This window comes from Lissotriton helveticus, chromosome 1_1 (genome assembly GCF_964261635.1).
Source record: "Lissotriton helveticus chromosome 1_1, aLisHel1.1, whole genome shotgun sequence".
In the NCBI taxonomy this organism is placed as follows: domain Eukaryota; kingdom Metazoa; phylum Chordata; class Amphibia; order Caudata; family Salamandridae; genus Lissotriton; species Lissotriton helveticus.
In genome coordinates, this window is record NC_136057.1 from 850,069,175 (window position 1) to 850,088,980 (window position 19,806).

At 47.3% G+C, this 19,806-nt stretch overlaps 1 protein-coding gene across 2 annotated transcripts in view; it reads right to left on the reverse strand.

The window, feature by feature from the left end:
- Nucleotides 1–19,806, reverse strand: part of CHPT1 (choline phosphotransferase 1) — a 448,829-nt gene that overhangs the window by 220,912 nt on the left and 208,111 nt on the right. For both annotated transcript variants that reach the window (XM_078675086.1, XM_078675079.1), the window contains exon 4: nucleotides 5,814–5,898. In XM_078675086.1, the coding sequence (XP_078531212.1) occupies nucleotides 5,814–5,898 (85 nt within the window). The remainder of the gene's footprint in view (nucleotides 1–5,813; nucleotides 5,899–19,806) is intronic.

Sequence of the window (19,806 nt, forward strand, 5' to 3'; positions counted from 1 at the left end):
GTCCCGTTAAACAAAACCCTTAGTATTACCAATAACTCAGCAAATGTATATAAAGAAAGAAGGAATGAAGCAGAAAATGCACATTTCGAAATACTTGCACACACTTGGCAATCTAAGAGGGGGAACTCATTACACATACTTGCACCACACCCCTCCCCAGTTCGTTCTCATCCACCCACCATCCATTCATGAACAGACGAGCACTCGTGGTAAGCCTGCCACAAGCACAACAAATGTTTCTCAGAAGATAAACGGGATGGGGGAGAATGTGCCAGAGTCTCAAGGGAAGTTGTATCAGAGACCTCAACCACACTTTGACAGGATGAGGTGTACATTTTATCTCCGCTCATGTGGTTTGGTGGATAGTGTCATCGTCGGGTCTGCGCTTGAGTGTTCCTTTCTCCAAGTGACCTACTATCCTTCACCATGATGGAGACTGTCTGGATGACGACAGTAGTGAAAGGTTAAAATTACCTCCTTTCCTGTGAACAACTGTTTATTTGACCAGGAGAGGTAGAAGCTTAAAAGAAACTGCAGTGTTGAAGTGGAAGAGTTTTCGGTCCTCAACAGCTAGTGGTTTGTGGTCGAAACACTCAAGTGACAGACACGATGATGACACTATCTACCAAACCAAACTAGCGGAGATAAAACATACACCGCATCCTGTGAAAGTGTGGTTGAGCGTCTCCAATAAACCTTTCTTGAGACTCTGGCACAACTGATTTATTTCCCCCCTCCTTGAGTATACTAAAACAAATGTCCAGTGGGATTCCTTTATAGTCCACCTTCAAAGGACGTACCTGAGGATATTAATTTTGTCTTGCTTTAGTTGTAATCCTACTACCCATTTAATGTTCAGAGTCAAAAAACACAAGTTCATTCTTTTCTATGCAGATTCAATATATTCAACATTCAATAAACAAAGGGCAGGCGACGGAGTGTTCATTGTGGCGCGAAAATACTTTACAAAATCAAATTAACATTAGATAAATATTATTTAACAGTAAGCCAAGAGGAAAGTCAATGTTGTTACAACCAGGGATGTGGTTCTTTCCAGACATAAGTAGGTTCACTGTTGGCTTTCAGTGGCTAGCCAATCTCAATGCTTGACGATGTATTGAGCTACATCACCAGTTAAGTGTAGCAGTGCATCACCATGTAATACCAGGGCAGGCAACATGCGGGATGACATTCATATGCCACAGCCCATTTTCTCTGAGTGCCAAGAGTCATAGACTGCACACACCCAAACCAACCATTACACGATCAATACTACTAGCACTCCATCATCGTGAAAGCTAGCTGTCATACCAGGGAGAACTTCACACTTGTTTATGCCACATTCACTTGTGGGAGAGGACAGCTCATCTTCCATTATCTCGGGACTGCATGTCAATTGATTACCAGGGACTATGGAGACATGTGGCTGCTTTATGAGTACAGCAAACACTCATAGGAAGTACATGTCCACTTGGGGCATGACATCATGGTGACTGGCACATATCACAACATTCTGCCCTACATAACCCCTTATGCAATTTGTACATGCACACCCGAGTGAAAATGAAGAGCTGTGACGATGAACTATATCCACTGTATGATTGCAGGTGACAACATGTATCGACTATTTCTCCAGTGTCTCATCCCCTTTAGACGGTCTACCACTGTATAACAGTGCACACACAAAGAGAGTCAAAGAGCCCACCTTTGTCATCCTCACGTAGTGCTTCAGATGTCTTGAGCAGGCCGGAGAGAGTGTTTCTACTGTATTATGCTGAAGTATTATACAAGATCTTCCCTGCGTGTCGTGCATTGTACTATATCATGTTACAACAGGCATACATGCAGATCCACACACAGCATTCGAACCCAATATAGATCTCTAAGCTGGTCCACTGTCCAGCAGTTAATCTATGTCGAAACCCAACAAATTTGTAGTTTCACTCTTCCTCTGAACTAAATGGCGGTCTACGTTTCAAGAAAAACGTTTTTCATACTCAAGAAGGAACAGACTATATGCAAACAGGGATTAATTTCACTTTTTCTTTGATATTGGCGATTTGTTAATCAAATAATACATTTAAGTTTGAAAATTATTTTAAACAAAACTACTCGACTAGTGGCTCCAAGATAAGTGCACAGGGGTAAGTGTTTGATAGAGTGCTCGTAATTAGATGAAGGTTGAGAGGAATATATTATTTGATCAATAAATCACCAATATAAAAGAGAAAGTGAAATTAATCCCTATTTGCATATTGTGTCTTTTAATATATATAATCCAGGTCCTACAGATTGTTTCTGGGTTTCCCCATTTTTGTGCAAAGATTACATTTTAGTAGGTCTGAACAGTCCAATGAATAAAAAGCAATTAAGGAATTGAGAGTCAGGTTTTTGTCTACTTTACTTTCGAGAGGATGTACATTAACGACTACGTTTCGATTTAGCACTTCAGATTTACTTGCTATGAGCAAGCAATAAAAACAAATGCTGTTAGTCGATCAGTGCTGTATATGTCTCCCTAGTTTCCCTAGAAGTCTGGGCGTTTGTGGCGGGGGGGGGGGGGGGGGGCGGGGCTGGGGGACTGAGGGGCAGGGAGGGCACCTGCAGTAGCTTGTGGTTGTTCTATTTTCTGTGTGGGTTTACATTACATAAATACTGTTTTGTTTCCCTAAAGACCCTTTCTCGTGGTGCTTTCATAATGGAAGAAGTAGGACTGTAGTTCTCTATCCCTGTAAACGATGCACAATTAGCAAAACATTTGGAACTGGTGAAATATGTTTATGAGCCTAACAGTGAGTCCAGCAGTGACGAGAGTGCAGCTTGGAGACTTGAGAAACTGGTGGGTTTTATGTCGCTGTAGAGCCAACAGTTGGTCTTTTGTTTTGCGTCCTCCACAAGAACTGAGCAACAACATATCTTGGCTGGAGATCTTATGACTCATGGGGGAAACTGTGGGGTGGAGACAGCAGCACGATCATTTACAAAGCCACCCCAGATCCATCGCAGAGCCAGGGAATATGACAACTCACAATAGTATTTGGACACACCTGTTCCACGTAGTTTAAAAATACTTCACCCATCATAAGGTTTTACTAGTCTTTGGAAGAGTTTTAGCGTCAGCACTCCAGGTCACGAATGGCGATTGCATGGCAACTTGTTCAACAAGCATTTGCAATGGAATAGGTCTCGCATTTGTCAAAGTTAGAGCTGTTCGCGTGAAAAATTACAATGTTTTTTACTTTTGCTCTTTTATAACAATGGCAATAGTGCTATGCAAATATAATTACTCATCTGCAAATAAACAAACATTGTCATTTTCAACACAGACAGCTCTAACTTTAACAGATGCCAGACCTATTGCATTGCAAATGCTTGTTGTAGGTATTTTTGGCTTTTGTTAGTGGATATTTCGTTGATCAAGCACATTACTTTTAATTTGAATGGAATTTTTTATTAATAGTTGTGGCCTTACTTAATAAGCTGTAAAAGAGTCTCGCTGTCCGATTCTAGGCCCTCTCGAGTTTCTGGATGTACAACCTCACATTGATTGTATTGCAATAGTCTGGTAGGATTCATGCAGTTGTGGTTTTAATGTTGTGGTCTGATTGCAGTGCCAAGATAACTTACCCAAGCTTCAGAATCACGAAACGCTCTTTTCTGCTGCTGCAATTTGCTTAATGAAAGAAAGGGATGGGCAAACAAAACCCCAAAGACTTAGGAAAGGGTGGGGCTGTGAGGCAGTAAAAATTAGCATGTAGCCCTGGGGAGTACACAGCTGATAATCATGCCACCCAGGGCAGCTGAATACAGCGAGCCGCGTCTAAAAGGGGCACGGCCGCTATTAAAGTGAAAGTGAGGCATACTGCGCTTTTACAAAAAAAACATTTGTTTGTCAACTTGAGAAATAAACGTTTTTTTAAATAAAATCGCCCCGTGCCACGCTTTCACTTTAATGCCAGGCGCAACCTTTTCTTTAAACGAGCCGCGTCTAAAAAAAGGTGCGCAGCTGGGAAGCAAAAAGTGTGCCTGCATCAGCAAGTAGGAGAAACTCATTTAAGAAATAGTGCTCACAGACTGTAAATGAAACATGCTGAGTAACATCATACGTAAAAGGGCCAGACCTCATGGAAGGTTACAATAGCAGAAAAGGCGATACTAAGGAGGGACTACTAAGCCTATTCACAAATCAAAAGAAACCATTTAGAATGAGCACTAACATGAGCCAATTGAAAAGATGGGCGAAAAATGGGCAGAGCTTCAAGTCTATACCTGAATACAGCATGTCTCAAAGAGAGAGCACAGGCACTGCCTAGGCAAGACCTACAATTAACTTTTCAATTACAGAGCTATAGTGTTTTTTAACTTCCATGCGCTAGTTGCACTAATCAGTTTAGGCCTTGGATTCTGGGATTTGTGATTCACTTGACTTCATTATTAAATCAGAACTACAATTCCCAGAATGTAATTAACACCTGGACTGGGTGAGCTACTTGAGCATTGAACTGGGAAACTTGAGTGCTCTCCAACTATCTTTTTCAACAGAGATGGAAACGAGGCAACAGTATCTCCAACAAACTCTTATAGAAGTGAGGAGAGTGGGAGAGAGCGGGATTACCATGTTCACCTGCCGGTGTTTAAACATTTTTGGCACTCTTTTGTCTGAATTTCCTTGTTGGTGATATGTAATAAGTGACCAGTGGCTGGAATGGAATGCGACCCCTAAAATTCATCTTATCAGGAAAATTTGTGGCGAGGTACTCACTTCTCGCAACGGTTCAAGCTCTATGGTTACTTACCAGTAGACGGGAAAGAGACTGCAATGACAGTTACTCTACAACACAATATTTTGGGGATTCCACAAAGTATATTGAGTCCAGCATTGTTTACGTATAGTTTCCATTTCCTGTATGTAATTGAAGCACAGAAAACGGAACGTTTGTGAGCATATATTGGCCCTGATTACAAGTAGGCTGGTAATCCCTTTCCGTTGAAAACTCACGTTCCCGGTTTTCAAAAAGTAAAACTTGATGAAAAGGGAAGGATAAGTGGCAGAAAGGTATTGTGCGTGTAGTTTCCCCAATCTGAGATATGCAACTCGAAATTGGGAGCAAATTGTGCACAAACCATTTACCAATGGTATCTTAATATTTGTGACTGTGCATAACTTGTAAATGCTTTTTTTACGACAATGAGTTATGTACGCTATTAACACTTATGGCAAAATACAGCAAAACACCGGGACTGTAAAGCGTTAACTGCAGAAAAAGATCCCAGATTTCACTAAAATTATTACTGCATCATACTTCCTTGCTACATTTAAAATCAATCATTCTATGTAACATGCTCCATTCATATAGAAAATGTTTCTAAGGGGTGCTCATTCGCTGAGTTTTTTTTTAGGACACATTTATGCTGAGGCGTGATAGAGCTGTATTTATTGCCTCTATTTACCAGACTTTTTTTAAAAAAATACTAAATTGTACAACTATTACCCTATGTTTAGCTTTATTTATGGCAGATGGGGTTGGTTTCCTCTCTGTGGCACTTAATTCATGCATGAAGCACACCACTACAATCAAGTACCACAATGACTGGACAGTCCACACAAGAAGAGTAAACCACGTCATAAAAGAAGGTATTGCAACCAACACACACATGAATTAAGAAATTAAAATTGGAAGGCAATAATACATAAATTACATCTGCAACACATCCACATTACAGGGAAAACTGAAGAACTGCAAAAACCACATATTTCCACCAAACACCTCAGACCAGATATACATAAATAGCAATATTTGTAAAATGATTACCTGAACGTCCCACAGAGCTGTTCCACCAAATGCAGACATCAAAAACATAATTATTATAGAAATCTGAGCTTCTGTAACATCCATTCTGGAGAAGGAAAACAAAGGTTATTAGATTTACTCCGATAACATGTACATACTAATATGTTATCCAAAGTACTTTTTTTTATTACTTATGTGGAATTAAAAAAACAACAGGCTTGTAAAATATATAAACAGGATTTAAGTTACATACTTTAAGATGTAATATAATGCATTTTTTGCCTTCAAACTTTATCTTCAGTTACCTTGATCTCAGCAAACCTATTTTATCACCACACTCACTTCAAGAGAAAAGTAGACATAACTATATATTTCTCTGATAAGTCTAGATATGGGGGATGAGGGGTTTTAGGTGATAAAAACGATAAGTCTCCTAGGTCATTAAATTCATGATTGCAGAAGGGCTTTCCATATTTAAAAGCCCTGTATGCTCTTCATCTGCAGTGCAGAGACCTCTAGAGGTTGATTCTATGGTTGCACTTCGTGCCATGAAAAATGTATTAAAAAAAAGACTCTTAGACGTTACATTTTTAGGTCTCGCCTGGCATTGAAGCGCGAAAGCGCTGTCGCCAGCGAGATCTATTGTGATTGTCTTGCCTCCCAAGTGGTACAGACCGGTGCACGAGCAGATTGTGGTCTGTGGGCGCGGCACGCTTGTAAGGCGCGTTTGCATTTTGAACGCGCTCGCACACGCAACAGCTGCCCCCAGCCACTGTATACATACTCGATCGCGCGCTTGTGAAATGCGCTTGCAATCTGAACGCGCGCACACACGCCCCAGCAGCGCACACGCGCCCCAGCCACTGCACTCTTACTCCACGCGCTAGCCCCCACGGTACAACAAAGCCCCACTCACCGCACTTGCATTAACGGCCGCCCTCAGTCGCCACTTTCTGCCGCCACCGCGGGGCTCTCCCTCAGGCATGGGAGCCCCGCGTCACAACTTTCCAATTGGCCAGCCACTCCGTGGGCACGGGCTTCCCCCGGAAGTCCCGCCCCACAACAGGCATAACGCTTCCGGAATTCGCGCCAAATCGGGCCGGCGGCTTGTTGCTTGGCGGCCCCCTCCTGAGCTGCGCAGCACCCATTGGAGTACTGCGAAGTCTGCAGGCGCCGCCACTGGGCACGAGCCGCAGGCCACGGCAGTGTGCACGCTCACGGCGCGCCTACAACGTGCGCATGTCTCTCACTTTCCCTTATTTAAGCAGCAAGCTGTTCATGTTAATTACATTTATAGGGAGACGTCTTGAAGAAGCGTATAAATGAGCTGGTACGAATAAAAAGGCACACTATTTCATTTGCATGGAAGTGTATACATGATGCAACCCTTCGGCTAGAGAGGCCCTCGCCTCGGACTGGTGCGTAGAGAAATTAACCTTATGTTTTGATGCTATAGACTTGACCTACTGAGCTTTGTGTTTCGAGGGTGAATGTAGTCAAAGGAAAATGCCTTAAAAAATAGGGCCCTACCCTTCTGGCCAGCGTCTCAGTGCAACACCTCATAAACTGTAGGACTTAATATAGCACGTCCACCGTTTCTAAGCGCTGAAAATACGAGATGCCATATTACACAGTTTAACAATACCCATTTTTAGGTCTCGGCAACGAGAACTATTGTCACCTAGTAAGCGCGCAAGGGAGTACAGAGCGGTGCACGAGCCGACCAGGGTCTGTGGACGCGCACACACAAAGGCAGGCAGGCAGGCACACACCAGACACACACAGACAGACACACGCACGCACACACACACACACACCCTCCCTCTCTGCCCACTCCCTCTCTGCCGCCCCCCCCCTCTACCCCCACTCACCGGGCTCTTTCCCTCTGCAGCGGGTCAGTCACGGCAGCAGGCAGACTCGGTGTCTTCTCCGGCGATCTTCAGCTGATGTGCACGCTCACGCTGCGTCTCCTGCGCGCCCACCACGCTGTTTCGCGCCCGTTGATCCTCAGCTTGTGATTACTACTCCTTCTAACCCGGATTCTAAATTACTATTTCTTGGTTCTCTAACTCCACTCTGTTGATTCATAACAAACTGATATTCAGCTCATTTCACAGTCTCGCTTTTGCTTCTCATAAATACAATAAGATTATTTTAAGCAATGTCTACCCTTCTTTTGGTTCTGTGCCTATTATGCTTCGGACTATAGAGTTTTAGAAAGTGTGGTGGAAGATTCCATGATATCAGTGGTGTGCACAGTGCAGAGTGAGTGTGCAGAGTGCAGAGTAGTGAGTACAGAGTAGTGAGTGCAGAGTAGTGAGTGCAGAGTAGTGAGTGCAGAGTAGTGAGTGCAGAGTAGTGAGTGAGTGCAGAGTAGTGAGTGCAGAGTAGTGAGTGCAGAGTAGTGAGTGCAGAGTAGTGAGTGCAGAGTAAGTGGGCAGAGAGAGTGTGCAGAGAGTGTGCAGAGGAGTGAGTGCAGAGGAGTGAGTGCAGAGGAGTGAGTGCGCAGAGTAGTGAGTGCGCAGAGTAGTGAGTGCGCAGAGTAGTGAGTGAGTAGTGAGTAGTGAGTGCAGAGTAGTGAGTAGTGAGTGCAGAGTAGTGAGTAGTGAGTGCAGAGTAGTGAGTGCAGAGTGCAAAGTAGTGAGTAGTGAGTGCAGAGTAGTGAGTAGTGAGTGCAGAGTAGTGAGTGCAGAGTAGTGAGTGCAGAGTAGTGAGTGCAGAGTAGTGAGTGCAGAGTTAGTGAGTGCAGAGTAGTGAGTGCAGAGTAGTGAGTGCAGAGTAGTGAGTAGTGAGTGCAGAGTAGTGAGTAGTGAGTGCAGAGTAGTGAGTGCAGAGTAGTGAGTGCAGAGTAGTGAGTGCAGAGTAGTGAGTGCAGAGTAGTGAGTGCAGAGTAGTGAGTAGTGAGTGCAGAGTAGTGAGTAGTGAGTGCAGAGTAGTGAGTAGTAACTGCAGAGTAGTGAGTGCAGAGTGCAGAGTAGTGAGTGCAGAGTGCAGAGTAGTGAGTAGTGAGTGCAGAGTAGTGAGTGCAGAGTAGTGAGTAGTGAGTGCAGAGTAGTGAGTAGTGAGTGCAGAGTAGTGAGTAGTGAGTGCAGAGTAGTGAGTGCAGAGTAGTGAGTGCAGAGTAGTGAGTGCAGAGTAGTGAGTGCAGAGTAGTGAGTGCAGAGTAGTGAGTAGTGAGTAGTGAGTAGTGAGTGCAGAGTAGTGAGTAGTGAGTGCAGAGTAGTGAGTAGTGAGTGCAGAGTAGTGAGTAGTGAGTGCAGAGTAGTGAGTAGTGAGTGCAGAGTAGTGAGTAGTGAGTGCAGAGTAGTGAGTGCAGAGTGGTGAGTGCGCAGAGTAGTGAGTGCAGAGTAGTGAGTAGTGAGTGCAGAGTAGTGAGTAGTGAGTGCAGAGTAGTGAGTAGTGAGTGCAGAGTAGTGAGTGCAGAGTAGTGAGTGCAGAGTAGTGAGTAGTGAGTGCAGAGTAGTGAGTGCAGAGTAGTGAGTGCAGAGTAGTGAGTGCAGAGTAGTGAGTGCAGAGTGCAGAGTAGTGAGTGCAGAGTAGTGAGTGCAGAGTAGTGAGTGCAGAGTAGTGAGTGCAGAGTAGTGAGTGCAGAGTGCAGAGTGCAGAGTAGTGAGTGCAGAGTAGTGAGTGCAGAGTAGTGAGTGCAGAGTAGTGAGTGCAGAGTAGTGAGTGCAGAGTAGTGAGTGCAGGTATGTGCAGTGCAGTGCAGGTATGTGCAGTGCAGTGCAGTGCAGTGCAGGCGAGTGCAGTGCAGGTGAGTGCAGTGGAGTGCAGGTGAGTGCAGTGCAGTGCAGGTGAGTGCAGTGCAGGTGAGTGCAGTGCAGTGCAGGTGAGTGCAGTGCAGGTGAGTGCAGTGCAGTGCAGGTGAGTGCAGTGCAGGCGAGTGCAGTGCGTGCAGTGCAGGCGAGTGCAGTGCAGTGCAGGTGAGTGCAGTGCAGGTGAGTGCAGTGCAGGTGAGTGCAGTGCAGGTGAGTGCAGTGCAGTGCAGGTGAGTGCAGTGCAGTGCAGGTGAGTGCAGTGCAGGTGAGTGCAGTGCAGGTGAGTGCAGTGCAGGTGAGTGCAGTGCAGGTGAGTGCAGTGCAGGTGAGTGCAGTGCAGGTGAGTGCAGTGCAGGCGAGTGCAGTGCGTGCAGTGCAGGCGAGTGCAGTGCAGTGCAGGTGAGTGCAGTGCAGGTGAGTGCAGTGCAGGTGAGTGCAGTGCAGTGCAGGTGAGTGCAGTGCAGTGCAGGTGAGTGCAGTGCAGTGCAGGTGAGTGCAGTGCAGGTGAGTGCAGTGCAGGTGAGTGCAGTGCAGGTGAGTGCAGTGCAGGTGAGTGCAGTGCAGGTGAGTACAGTGCAGGTCAGTGCAGTGCAGTGCAGGTGAGTGCAGTGCAGTGCAGTGGAGTGCATGCCAGTGCAGTTGAGTGCATGCCAGTGCATTGGAGTGCAGGTGAGTGCAGTGCAGGTGAGTGCAGTGCAGGTGAGTGCAGTGTAGGTGAGTGCAGTGCAGGTGAGTGCAGTGCAGTGCAGGTGAGTGCAGTGCAGGTGAGTGCAGTGCAGGTGAGTGCAGTGGAGTGCAGGTGAGTGCAGGTGAGTGCAGTGCAGGTGAGTGCAGTGCAGGTGAGTGCAGTGCAGTGCAGGTGAGTGCAGTGCAAGTGAGTGCAGTGCAGTGCAGGTGAGTGCAGTGCAGTGCAGGTGAGTGCAGTGCAGTGCAGGTGAGTGCAGTGCAGGTGAGTGCAGTGCAGGTGAGTGCAGTGCAGGTGAGTGCAGTGCAGTGCAGGGGAGTGCAGTGCAGGTGAGTGCAGTGCAGGTGAGTGCAGTGCAGGTGAGTGCAGTGCAGGTGTGTGCAGTGCAGGTGAGTGCAGTGCAGTGCAGGTGAGTGTAGTGCAGTGCAGGTGAGTGTAGTGCAGGTGAGTACAGTGCAGTGCAGGTGAGTGCAGTGCAGTGCAGTGCAGGTGAGTGCAGTGCAGTGCAGGTGAGTGCAGTGCAGGTAAGTGCAGTGCAGTGCAGGTGAGTGCAGTGCAGTGCAGGTGAGTGCAGTGCAGGTGAGTGCAGTGCAGTGCAGTGGAGTGCAGGCGAGTGCAGTGCAGGTGAGTGCAGTGCAGTGCAGTGGAGTGCATGCCAGTGCAGGTGAGTGCAGTGCAGGTGAGTGCAGGTGAGTGCAGTGCAGTGCAGGTGAGTGCAGTGCAGGTGAGTGCAGTGCAGTGCAGTGCAGGTGAGTGCAGTGCAGGCGAGTGCAGTGCAGGTGAGTGCAGTGGAGTGCAGGTGAGTGCAGTGCAGTGCAGGTGAGTGCAGTGCAGTGCAGGTGAGTGCAGTGCAGGTGAGTGCAGTGCAGGTGAGTGCAGTGCAGGTGAGTGCAGTGCAGTGCAGGTGAGTGCAGTGCAGGGGAGTGCAGTGCAGGGGAGTGCAGTGCAGGTGAGTGCAGTGCAGGTGTGTGCAGTGCAGGTGTGTGCAGTGCAGTGCAGGTGAGTGCAGTGCAGGTGAGTGCAGTGCAGTGCAGTGCAGGTGAGTGTAGTGCAGTGCAGTGCAGGTGAGTGTAGTGCAGGTGAGTACAGTGCAGTGCAGGTGAGTGCAGTGCAGGTGAGTGCAGTGCAGGTGAGTGCAGTGTGTGCAGTGCAGGCGAGTGCAGTGCAGTGCAGGTGAGTGCAGTGCAGGTGAGTGCAGTGCAGGTGAGTGCAGTGCAGGTGAGTGCAGTGCAGTGCAGGTGAGTGCAGTGCAGTGCAGGTGAGTGCAGTGCAGGTGAGTGCAGTGCAGTGCAGGTGAGTGCAGTGCAGGTGAGTGCAGTGCAGGTGAGTGCAGTGCAGTGCAGGTGAGTGCAGTGCAGGTGAGTGCAGTGCAGTGCAGGTGAGTGCAGTGCAGGTGAGTGCAGTGCAGGTGAGTGCAGGTGAGTGCAGTGCAGGTGAGTGCAGTGCAGGTGAGTGCAGTGCAGGTGAGTGCAGTGCAGGTGAGTATAGTGCAGTGCAGGTGAGTGCAGTGCAGGTGAGTGCAGTGCAGGTGAGTGCAGTGCAGTGCAGGTGAGTGCAGTGCAGGTGAGTGCAGTGCAGGTGAGTGCAGTTGAGTGCAGTGCAGGTGAGTGCAGTTGAGTGCAGTGCAGGTGAGTGCAGTGCAGTGCTGGTGAGTGCAGTTGAGTGCAGTGCAGGTGAGTGCAGTTGAGTGCAGAGTGGTGTGTATTGACAATGTAAATGACAATGCCATTTATTTATGATTTAAAGAAAAAAAAATGTCATGAGCAATGCCAATAGCTCTACCTTTAATGATGCCGAGACCATTGCATTGTAAATGCTTGTATTTGATGGGAAGCTGTGTAGGCCTTGTCTGAATTGAAGTAGGGGAGCTCATTGAAGGCTCAGCCCACCTTGCAAGGCTCGCAGAAGCTGCACCCCGCGGGCCGCAGGCCCCTTCACTGGACACACCTCGGACCGCATCACACTAGCAGCGGCTGCGCTCTATTCAACAGCTTCTTACACCACCGCTGGCGTCGGCTATTAGAGTTCGGATCCCCAAGGTAAGCTCAGCGTTCCATGCTTAGGAGGTTGTTAAATCCAGTACCTTTAAATTGGAACTAAAAGTAACAAATGCTCTTAGCGCTTAGAAAAGGCAAAATCGGTGTTAAGCGCTATGTAAATATCACACTATTGTTCTGTGAAGGTTATTTGTCTGCAAATATTAACATATCGTGTATTCCTTGTGCTCTTTACGATGCCACAGCTAAAAAGCACATTTAACACAACGCTTGTTCTATTGGTGAGCAGTTCTCGGACGGCGCTTAATTTGTGGGGAAAAATGTATATATAAGTGCAGGGGCCTAAAACTTTGTTTAGGAGCCCGCCGCTCGTGTGGGCCAATGCTAGTCCTTTTCAGATATTTGCTCTTTAACAAAAGCTAGGGCATTGAGAGCACTTAAGAGAACAGACAGCTGGTGGTTCGGTTGACATCTGTAACCTCCTTTCAGCCATTCTTGGGTTCTCAGACAGCATAGCAGTTCCATGCAGGCTGGGACTTGTAGTTTTACGTTTTGGTGGCTGCAAGTACAAGCATGCTTAATGCTAGTAACTAGAAAAGCCCATTGCTGCTTGGCGTCACGGCGGGACACGGAGAGCTGGCAGGCGCCACGCTGGCCTTCTGCGGGGCACAGTAGCCCATTAGCTGTAAATTGAGCTCCACAGCTTTTCAGCTGAACGAGGAATGTAAAACCGTCACCAGGAGGAAGGCGCTGACCTCGGCCCCATTCCTGCGAGGAGACAGAATCCAGTAACAAGTTTACTATTACGTTAAACAACAGTCACCGTCTTCCTCTTTCGCAGGGGAGGGTGGACTCGGTTATGATATTTTAAGTGAGGTCTTTTTCCAAACCTGCTCTTATATTTTTTGTTCGCTGCCTCAATGCATCTCCCCCACTGTATCCTATGGCAGACCTCCCAGACTGTGCCATGCAGGCCAAAATTAGCCAGGCGACTTTGTATTCGGAGACTCGTAACTTACATTTAGAATATGATGAACAGACTGCAATTTCCGTAAATTAAGTGATTAAATATCAAACTGTGGCCGATGTTTCCTGTAACTGGGCTGGAGGAGAGGGCCCGTCGCGGGGCCTCTCCTGCGCAGGCTTATCATGCAGCAGGCAGGCAGGATCACAGTGTCATAGAAGAGGGGGGGAGACAGAAAGGTAGACACGAAACAACAATCTGCCTCAATGCCAGAGTGGCACACACAGTCATAAAACCGACAGAAAGCTTGAACATCAGACACACTACAGCAGTCAGAGGCAGGAAACATCAGGCAGTCATGGGACACACAGGCTGACAAAACAACAATCTGACTCAGTGACAGGCAGAGACCTACAGGATCACATAGTCCGAGAAAAGACAGGAAGATGGAAAGGCAGACACAACCACAGTCAGAGGCAGGCAGCATCAGAAAGTCATGGACACACTGACCAGACAAGAACAATGTGACTCCGTGACACAGGTGGGCAGGGTCACAATGTCATTGAAGAGGCAGGAAGATAGAAAGGCAGACACACAATATTATTCTGTCTCGGCGGCAGAGGCAGACAGGGGCACACAGGCAGAGAAGAGACAGGAAGATAGAAAGAAAGACAAACAGCAACAATCAGAACGGTCTGCCACTGACTCACTGCGGCACAAACCCTTGGGCTGCGAGTGAACAGTGCTGCAGTACAGGTCTGTGAAAGAGGACAGTCTGCACTGACTCACTGCGGCATAAACCTTTGGCATCTAGTGAACAGTACACATGATGGGTCTGTGAAAGAGGACAGTCTGCCACTGACCCACTGTGACACAAACCCTTAGGCTGTTGGTATTATAATTGACAATGCATTCTATTTATGTTTCTTTTTAAAAAACATAAATAAAAGGCATTGTCATTTACAATGAGAGAGTTTAAGCTATTAGCATTGTAAATGACTATGCCATTTATTTATCTGTTTTAAAAACCAACACATAGATAAAAGGTTTGTCATTTACAATGCCAATAGCTCAAACTTTTGCAAATGCGAGACCTATTGCATTGCAAATGCTTGTTTTATAAAGGCTTTATTGAAAATGCTTACTGTTTTAATTTTGCTAAGAGGCTGCTGCACTCCCTGATGCCACTCACAGTTAAAAAAAATTTTTATGGTGCTCCAGCCTCTTCTAGGGTCACCATCATCAAGAAAATATATACTCCCAAAAAACCGTAGGGCAATACGGGGTGCTCCTTGCCAGAACAGTGAATAACTAATTAGCAGCTCCAGCCTTTCATTTAATATTCATTAAAAGAATCCTAGTTTGAGACTATGGTGGACCAGTGGGTTGGAGTCCCCGGGCTTTTTTGAAGCTTGGTACGGGAGGCCAAACCCACCCCCCCCCCCAACATGAAAATATCAGCTCTAGGTATGGGGTTCCCATGGTCTCATGATGGCTTGGCGAGGGGGTCCATTTGCTCCCTCTCAACAAAAAACAAGCATTTACAATGCAATGGTTTTGCCTTTGTTAAAGTTAGAGCTATTGGCATTGCTCTTGACATTATTTTTATTAATGTTTTTTTAACATAAATAAATGGCATTGTCATTTACAATGCCACTAGCTTTATTTCCCGCAAATGACACTCACAGAGCCCCCCCACACACACACAGAGCCCCCCACACACACAGCCACACAGAGCCCCCCACACACACAGCCACACAGAGCCCCCCACACACACAGCCACACAAAGCTTCCCACACACACAGCCACACAAAGCTTCCCACACACACAGCCACACAGAGCCCTCCACACACACCCACACAGCACAAGCAGGCAACAGGGGCACACGGAGGCACAAGCAGGCAACACTGCCCCTAGACTGCTCCTATCTAAAGCCACCAGCACACATCTCTGCTTGGAGGGCGATATACTGGTTACCAGTTGAATGAGATCCTCCTTCAAGCTGCTTTGTATCACACAAAACGCAATACATGGAAAAGGACCACTTTCATCTGGAAGAAAATCAACAAATACATACAAAGGAACCTAAGCTCAATAATTTGCTCCCCGCCTCACAATTCCTAAATACAAGGAAAAAACCATGGGTGGAACATCTTTCTCTGTTCTAGCAGCCAAATCTCAAACATAAGATCCATAGACCACCATCTCCATTTCAGAAGATTAGTCAATAGCTGGCTCTTCCCCGCATGTCAACTATAGTCACAACTCAAGAATATACCAAAAGAATATATTCAGACAAGTTATACTTTTCACAGTATGGAAAAGTGCTGTCATTATACAAGTACACATCATAGTACTTTGAAATATGCCTCCAGTTGCATGTAGATACATGTATATAAGAGAAAATCTATATTACATTATACATGTATATATCAGACCAAGTCAAAACTGCTGCTTCTACATACATATAGGTGCATATATAGAGGGTTGTGCCTGCTACTAATAACTACAATAAGAGGCATGTGTATGTAGGTTTATTACAGCTATTTAAAAAAAAAACCAAAAAAAAAAAACACATTAACAAATCCTTCCGATTTTCCTCCCTCCATCATCTCAAACATCCTTTCACCCCTCCATTTTACCCATTCCAGGCAGCCAACAAGCACACAGGACCACTATTTACAAAAACACTTATTACTTCCCGTTTTCAATTTCATTCCTATCATTCTATCCCTTCTGCAAACCCCCCTTTTCGAATCCATTGCAGTCATTCTATCCCTACTCCGAACTCTAACAAACACGCATGAAATCAAAAGCACAAACCTAACACAATTAATGCACACGGGAAAAAAAATAGTTACCTTCTAATCTCTGGTTCTGGAGTAGCGTGCTCTCACCCCAAATAATTTTTTTTACTGAAATGCCTTGTCAGTGTTTGTAAGCACTATAAAAGTACATTAACAATTACATCTGAACAGAAAGGTGCTGTTTAGGCTTTTGTGCAAGAGGTGCTGTTTAGGCTTTTGTGCAAGAGGTAAAGTCAACCCAAAGTGTATAGGAGGGTTCTGGTAGATGAACCATTGCTTGAATACACCTCATATGATGAAAGTGTGACTGCAGGTGTCCCTTCTCCCTCGCACGGTCTCATGATGCCACTTGAAGGCAACCAATATTTTTTCAACAGACTATCCTGATACAAACACCATTTGGTGCTTGTATCAGCGGGGGGTTAAAAAGTACATTTTTTAAAAATAAGAAAACTTACCTGACTGCCCGCTGCTTTCATAGCTCATGCTGTGGACATACCAAAAGGAGCATCATAGAAATCTTAAAGAAACATCGCATTATATTAAAAGTCATATAAAGCCTGGTCAATGATGTAATTGTTGCATCAGTCTCATTACGTTATAGTTACCATAACCTGGCATTCGAACGTCTGCTGTCGCGTGCACCTAGAAATCATCCTAAGTCATTCCGATCCTTACAACTCGTGGGGGGGAGGGGGGGGGGGGGGGGACTCGCGCGTGGTGAGGGGGGGGGGGGACTTGGGGGTGGAAAGGAGAGATACAAAGGAAACAAATGGTGAAATATTGATTCATGATTAATAACATACAGGGTTAGAGGCAGAACTTCATGAAACCGTTCCCGCCTCGGAGCACTGTTCAGCCTGGTCCATCAACAGCCTGCACCGAGATGACGCTGAAAACGGTAGGATTGATTGGCGTGCAATAAACGCAAAACATAACAATAGATCTGCTTTTGATACGGGTTTTCTTGCAAACTGCAGGCGATAACCGCACCTGCTGAATACAGATAGCCCAGGGTTTGGTGCTTACAACTTATGCTGGATTCCGCACAGCAAGGTGAAGCATATAACTTGCAGGGCCTTGTTTCCACCACTACTAATTAACGCGTCTCGCCATTTCCCAATCATTCTCACCTGGATAGTTCACCACTTGTTTCCTGGTGAAATGAGTCTGGTGAAAAACTGTGAGCGTTTGGAATTCACAAATCTCAGAATCCCGATTCAATTGCAGACAGGCGTTTAACTGCAAAACAGAATTTCCTCACTACGCAAATTACGGAAGCTTGGATTCTAATACCAACCTTGCCCTCTGAAGCTCTGGCCTAGGACATGACCTTGCCCACGTATCTCTTGTATTGCACACGGTCGGGTTTTACTGCTTCAATCAGTCGGCTGAAGTTGCAGCAGAGTTGATGTCTCTGCACCTGAAGTTGGCAGGGCTCGAGTAGTTCTACAATAACTCCACCACAAGTCAACAGCCCTGAGTTCGTGTGAGAAAGCAAAGATGTGCAGCTGATAAACCATCCTGGAATCCCAAGGCCACCGTCGGTGTATTTCCAGGTAACAGTGAGTGATGGGACTTGGGGGGGGGGGGGGGGGGGGAAGATGGGACTTGGGGGGGGGGGGGGGGGGTGGACGATGGGACGGGGGGGAGGACTCGCGCGGGGGTTAAAAAGTACATTTTTTAAAAATAAGAAAACTTACCTGACTGCCCGTGTCCGCGTCAGAGCAGAGGAAGCAGCTCTAGTGATGACGCGGCGGAGGCTCGGCCGGCTGGGCCAATCCCAGCGCGGCCCAAAAAAAAGTTTAAAGCAAATTGTGAAGTAACGAAAGGAAGAGAGACTTGGATGGGGGTGGGGGGTGCAAACAGAATTGAAAAAAAACCCCCAGGGAACGTGATAAAGAGGGGGTGCAAGTGAAATTAAATATGTATTCACCATCACCGGGGCCACAGGGCTCCTTCAAGGTCAGACCCGAGGAAAGGAAGGGCACAGCCTCTAGGGAGGGCCCACAAACTCATCTGGCAGCAGTCCGTTGCTTACCGCCTGGACAGGGAGAGCAAGGGCGCTGAAACTCATTGAAATAGAGACTTTTAGGGAGATGGTCACCCAGGAGGGTCCCCGTACGGCCGTGACCCAAAATAGTAGGCTGGGCGTGCAGCTGGGTTGCAGGTCCATAACTTGCATGTAGCAAAAAGCCTGTGCGGCGATGACATGATCTCCTGCTTTCCCCCTGCGTACACTTCGTGCGCTCCAATGACCCGCTGAATGTAAAATGTTGTACTGCACACGAACCCCCACCCGGCACAGCACAAGCGGTCCCCACATAGTCACAGCACCCACATCCCACCAACAGAAGTCTCGTTGCTCAACTGATGGCCGCAGAGCAGTCGTACCGCCTGTTCCCGCTATGTACAGTGGCCACGCCATTGCCCTCACTGCCGGTGATACTCGCACAGCTCCATTACCCTTTAATACTCACAGTTCCTACGCTGCTGTGCCTGGCTCACGGCGGGCCCCAGGGTCCCCGCGCTCTTGTTGAGAACGCCGCTGGCATGGGCTCTGCTGCAGACGGAGTGCAGTCCTCGGAGGTAGCCGGCCATCCTGCAAACAGAGCGGGGCATGGAGCTGAGGCTGCTGCACGGGGACAGGGACGGTCGATGCAGGCTGCTTCCTCCTTCCGGCTCTCTCCTCCTCCTCCTGCGATGACGCGGAAGGGGGCTCGGCCGGCTGGGCCAATCCCAGCGCGGCCCGGGCTTGAAGGCGGGCGCTGCTTCCTCCTCTCACTCGGGGCCGCGGCGGTGAATACACGGAGCAATGCCGGGTGGGATGGAGGCAAACAGCAGTGACAGGCGGAGAAGACATTCCCGAGTGCAAGGGGAAACAAGCAGGAAGGCAGGTGCCGGCTCAATGCCGGACCAGATTCGGGGGCGTTCCCGGCTTTTGGCTGACGTCGCGTGACGTAGCCAAAAGGGAAAAATTCTCGGGAACGCCCCCGAATCTGGTCTGGGATTGACAGACAGAGCCCTCTACCAATGGCTAGCCTCCATTTATGGAGCTAGCCAATGGGAGGAGGGGGCGGATACCCGACCCCACATAGAGATATCATTAGATTTTGCTAGCGCATGCGTACTTCGTACGCATTGCGTAGGCAAAACCTAAAAATAGAACCTGTGCAGACTCCCTGGCGGGAGAAAACCATTTAAAGAAAAATAAATTCTGTGCTTGTTTTAGCCAAGGGCCTTGGGTGCCACGGTATCCCTACCCAGCCCCCTATCAGTTTTTAAAAAACTTTTTTGTAGGACAGGGGACTCGGTGACCAAGACCTAACCTGGCTGCTGCCACATCTTTGGTGATGTTGTGGCAGTCAAGCAGATCTGATCTCAGAACCTGTTGGCTCAGCGGATTCTCCGTGGTGTGAAATGATTTTGAACCTTAATTTTTCTAAAACTACTGAACGGATTTTCACCAAATTACAAAATGCTCACTTTCTGGATCATGATCTAGCTTTCTGCCAAATATGTTGTAATTCTGATCAGCAGTTTTTGTGGTATAGCTGTCCAAATTTGTCAATGGAAAAATGAATGGGGAACACACGTTTTGGGACCCCCACCCTTCTCTCGGCTGCCGCTTGACGGATCACCCCGAAACTTTGCAGGAAGGAACTGAGGTGGATGAGACAACTTTTATTTTTGGGGGGAACTCTTGCGAGTATGTGTCAATAACTGGCAAAGTTATAAGCAAAATAAAAAAAAGATTTTTTCCTATGGAAAGGTGGTCCTAACTATAACTACACAGTGGCGAC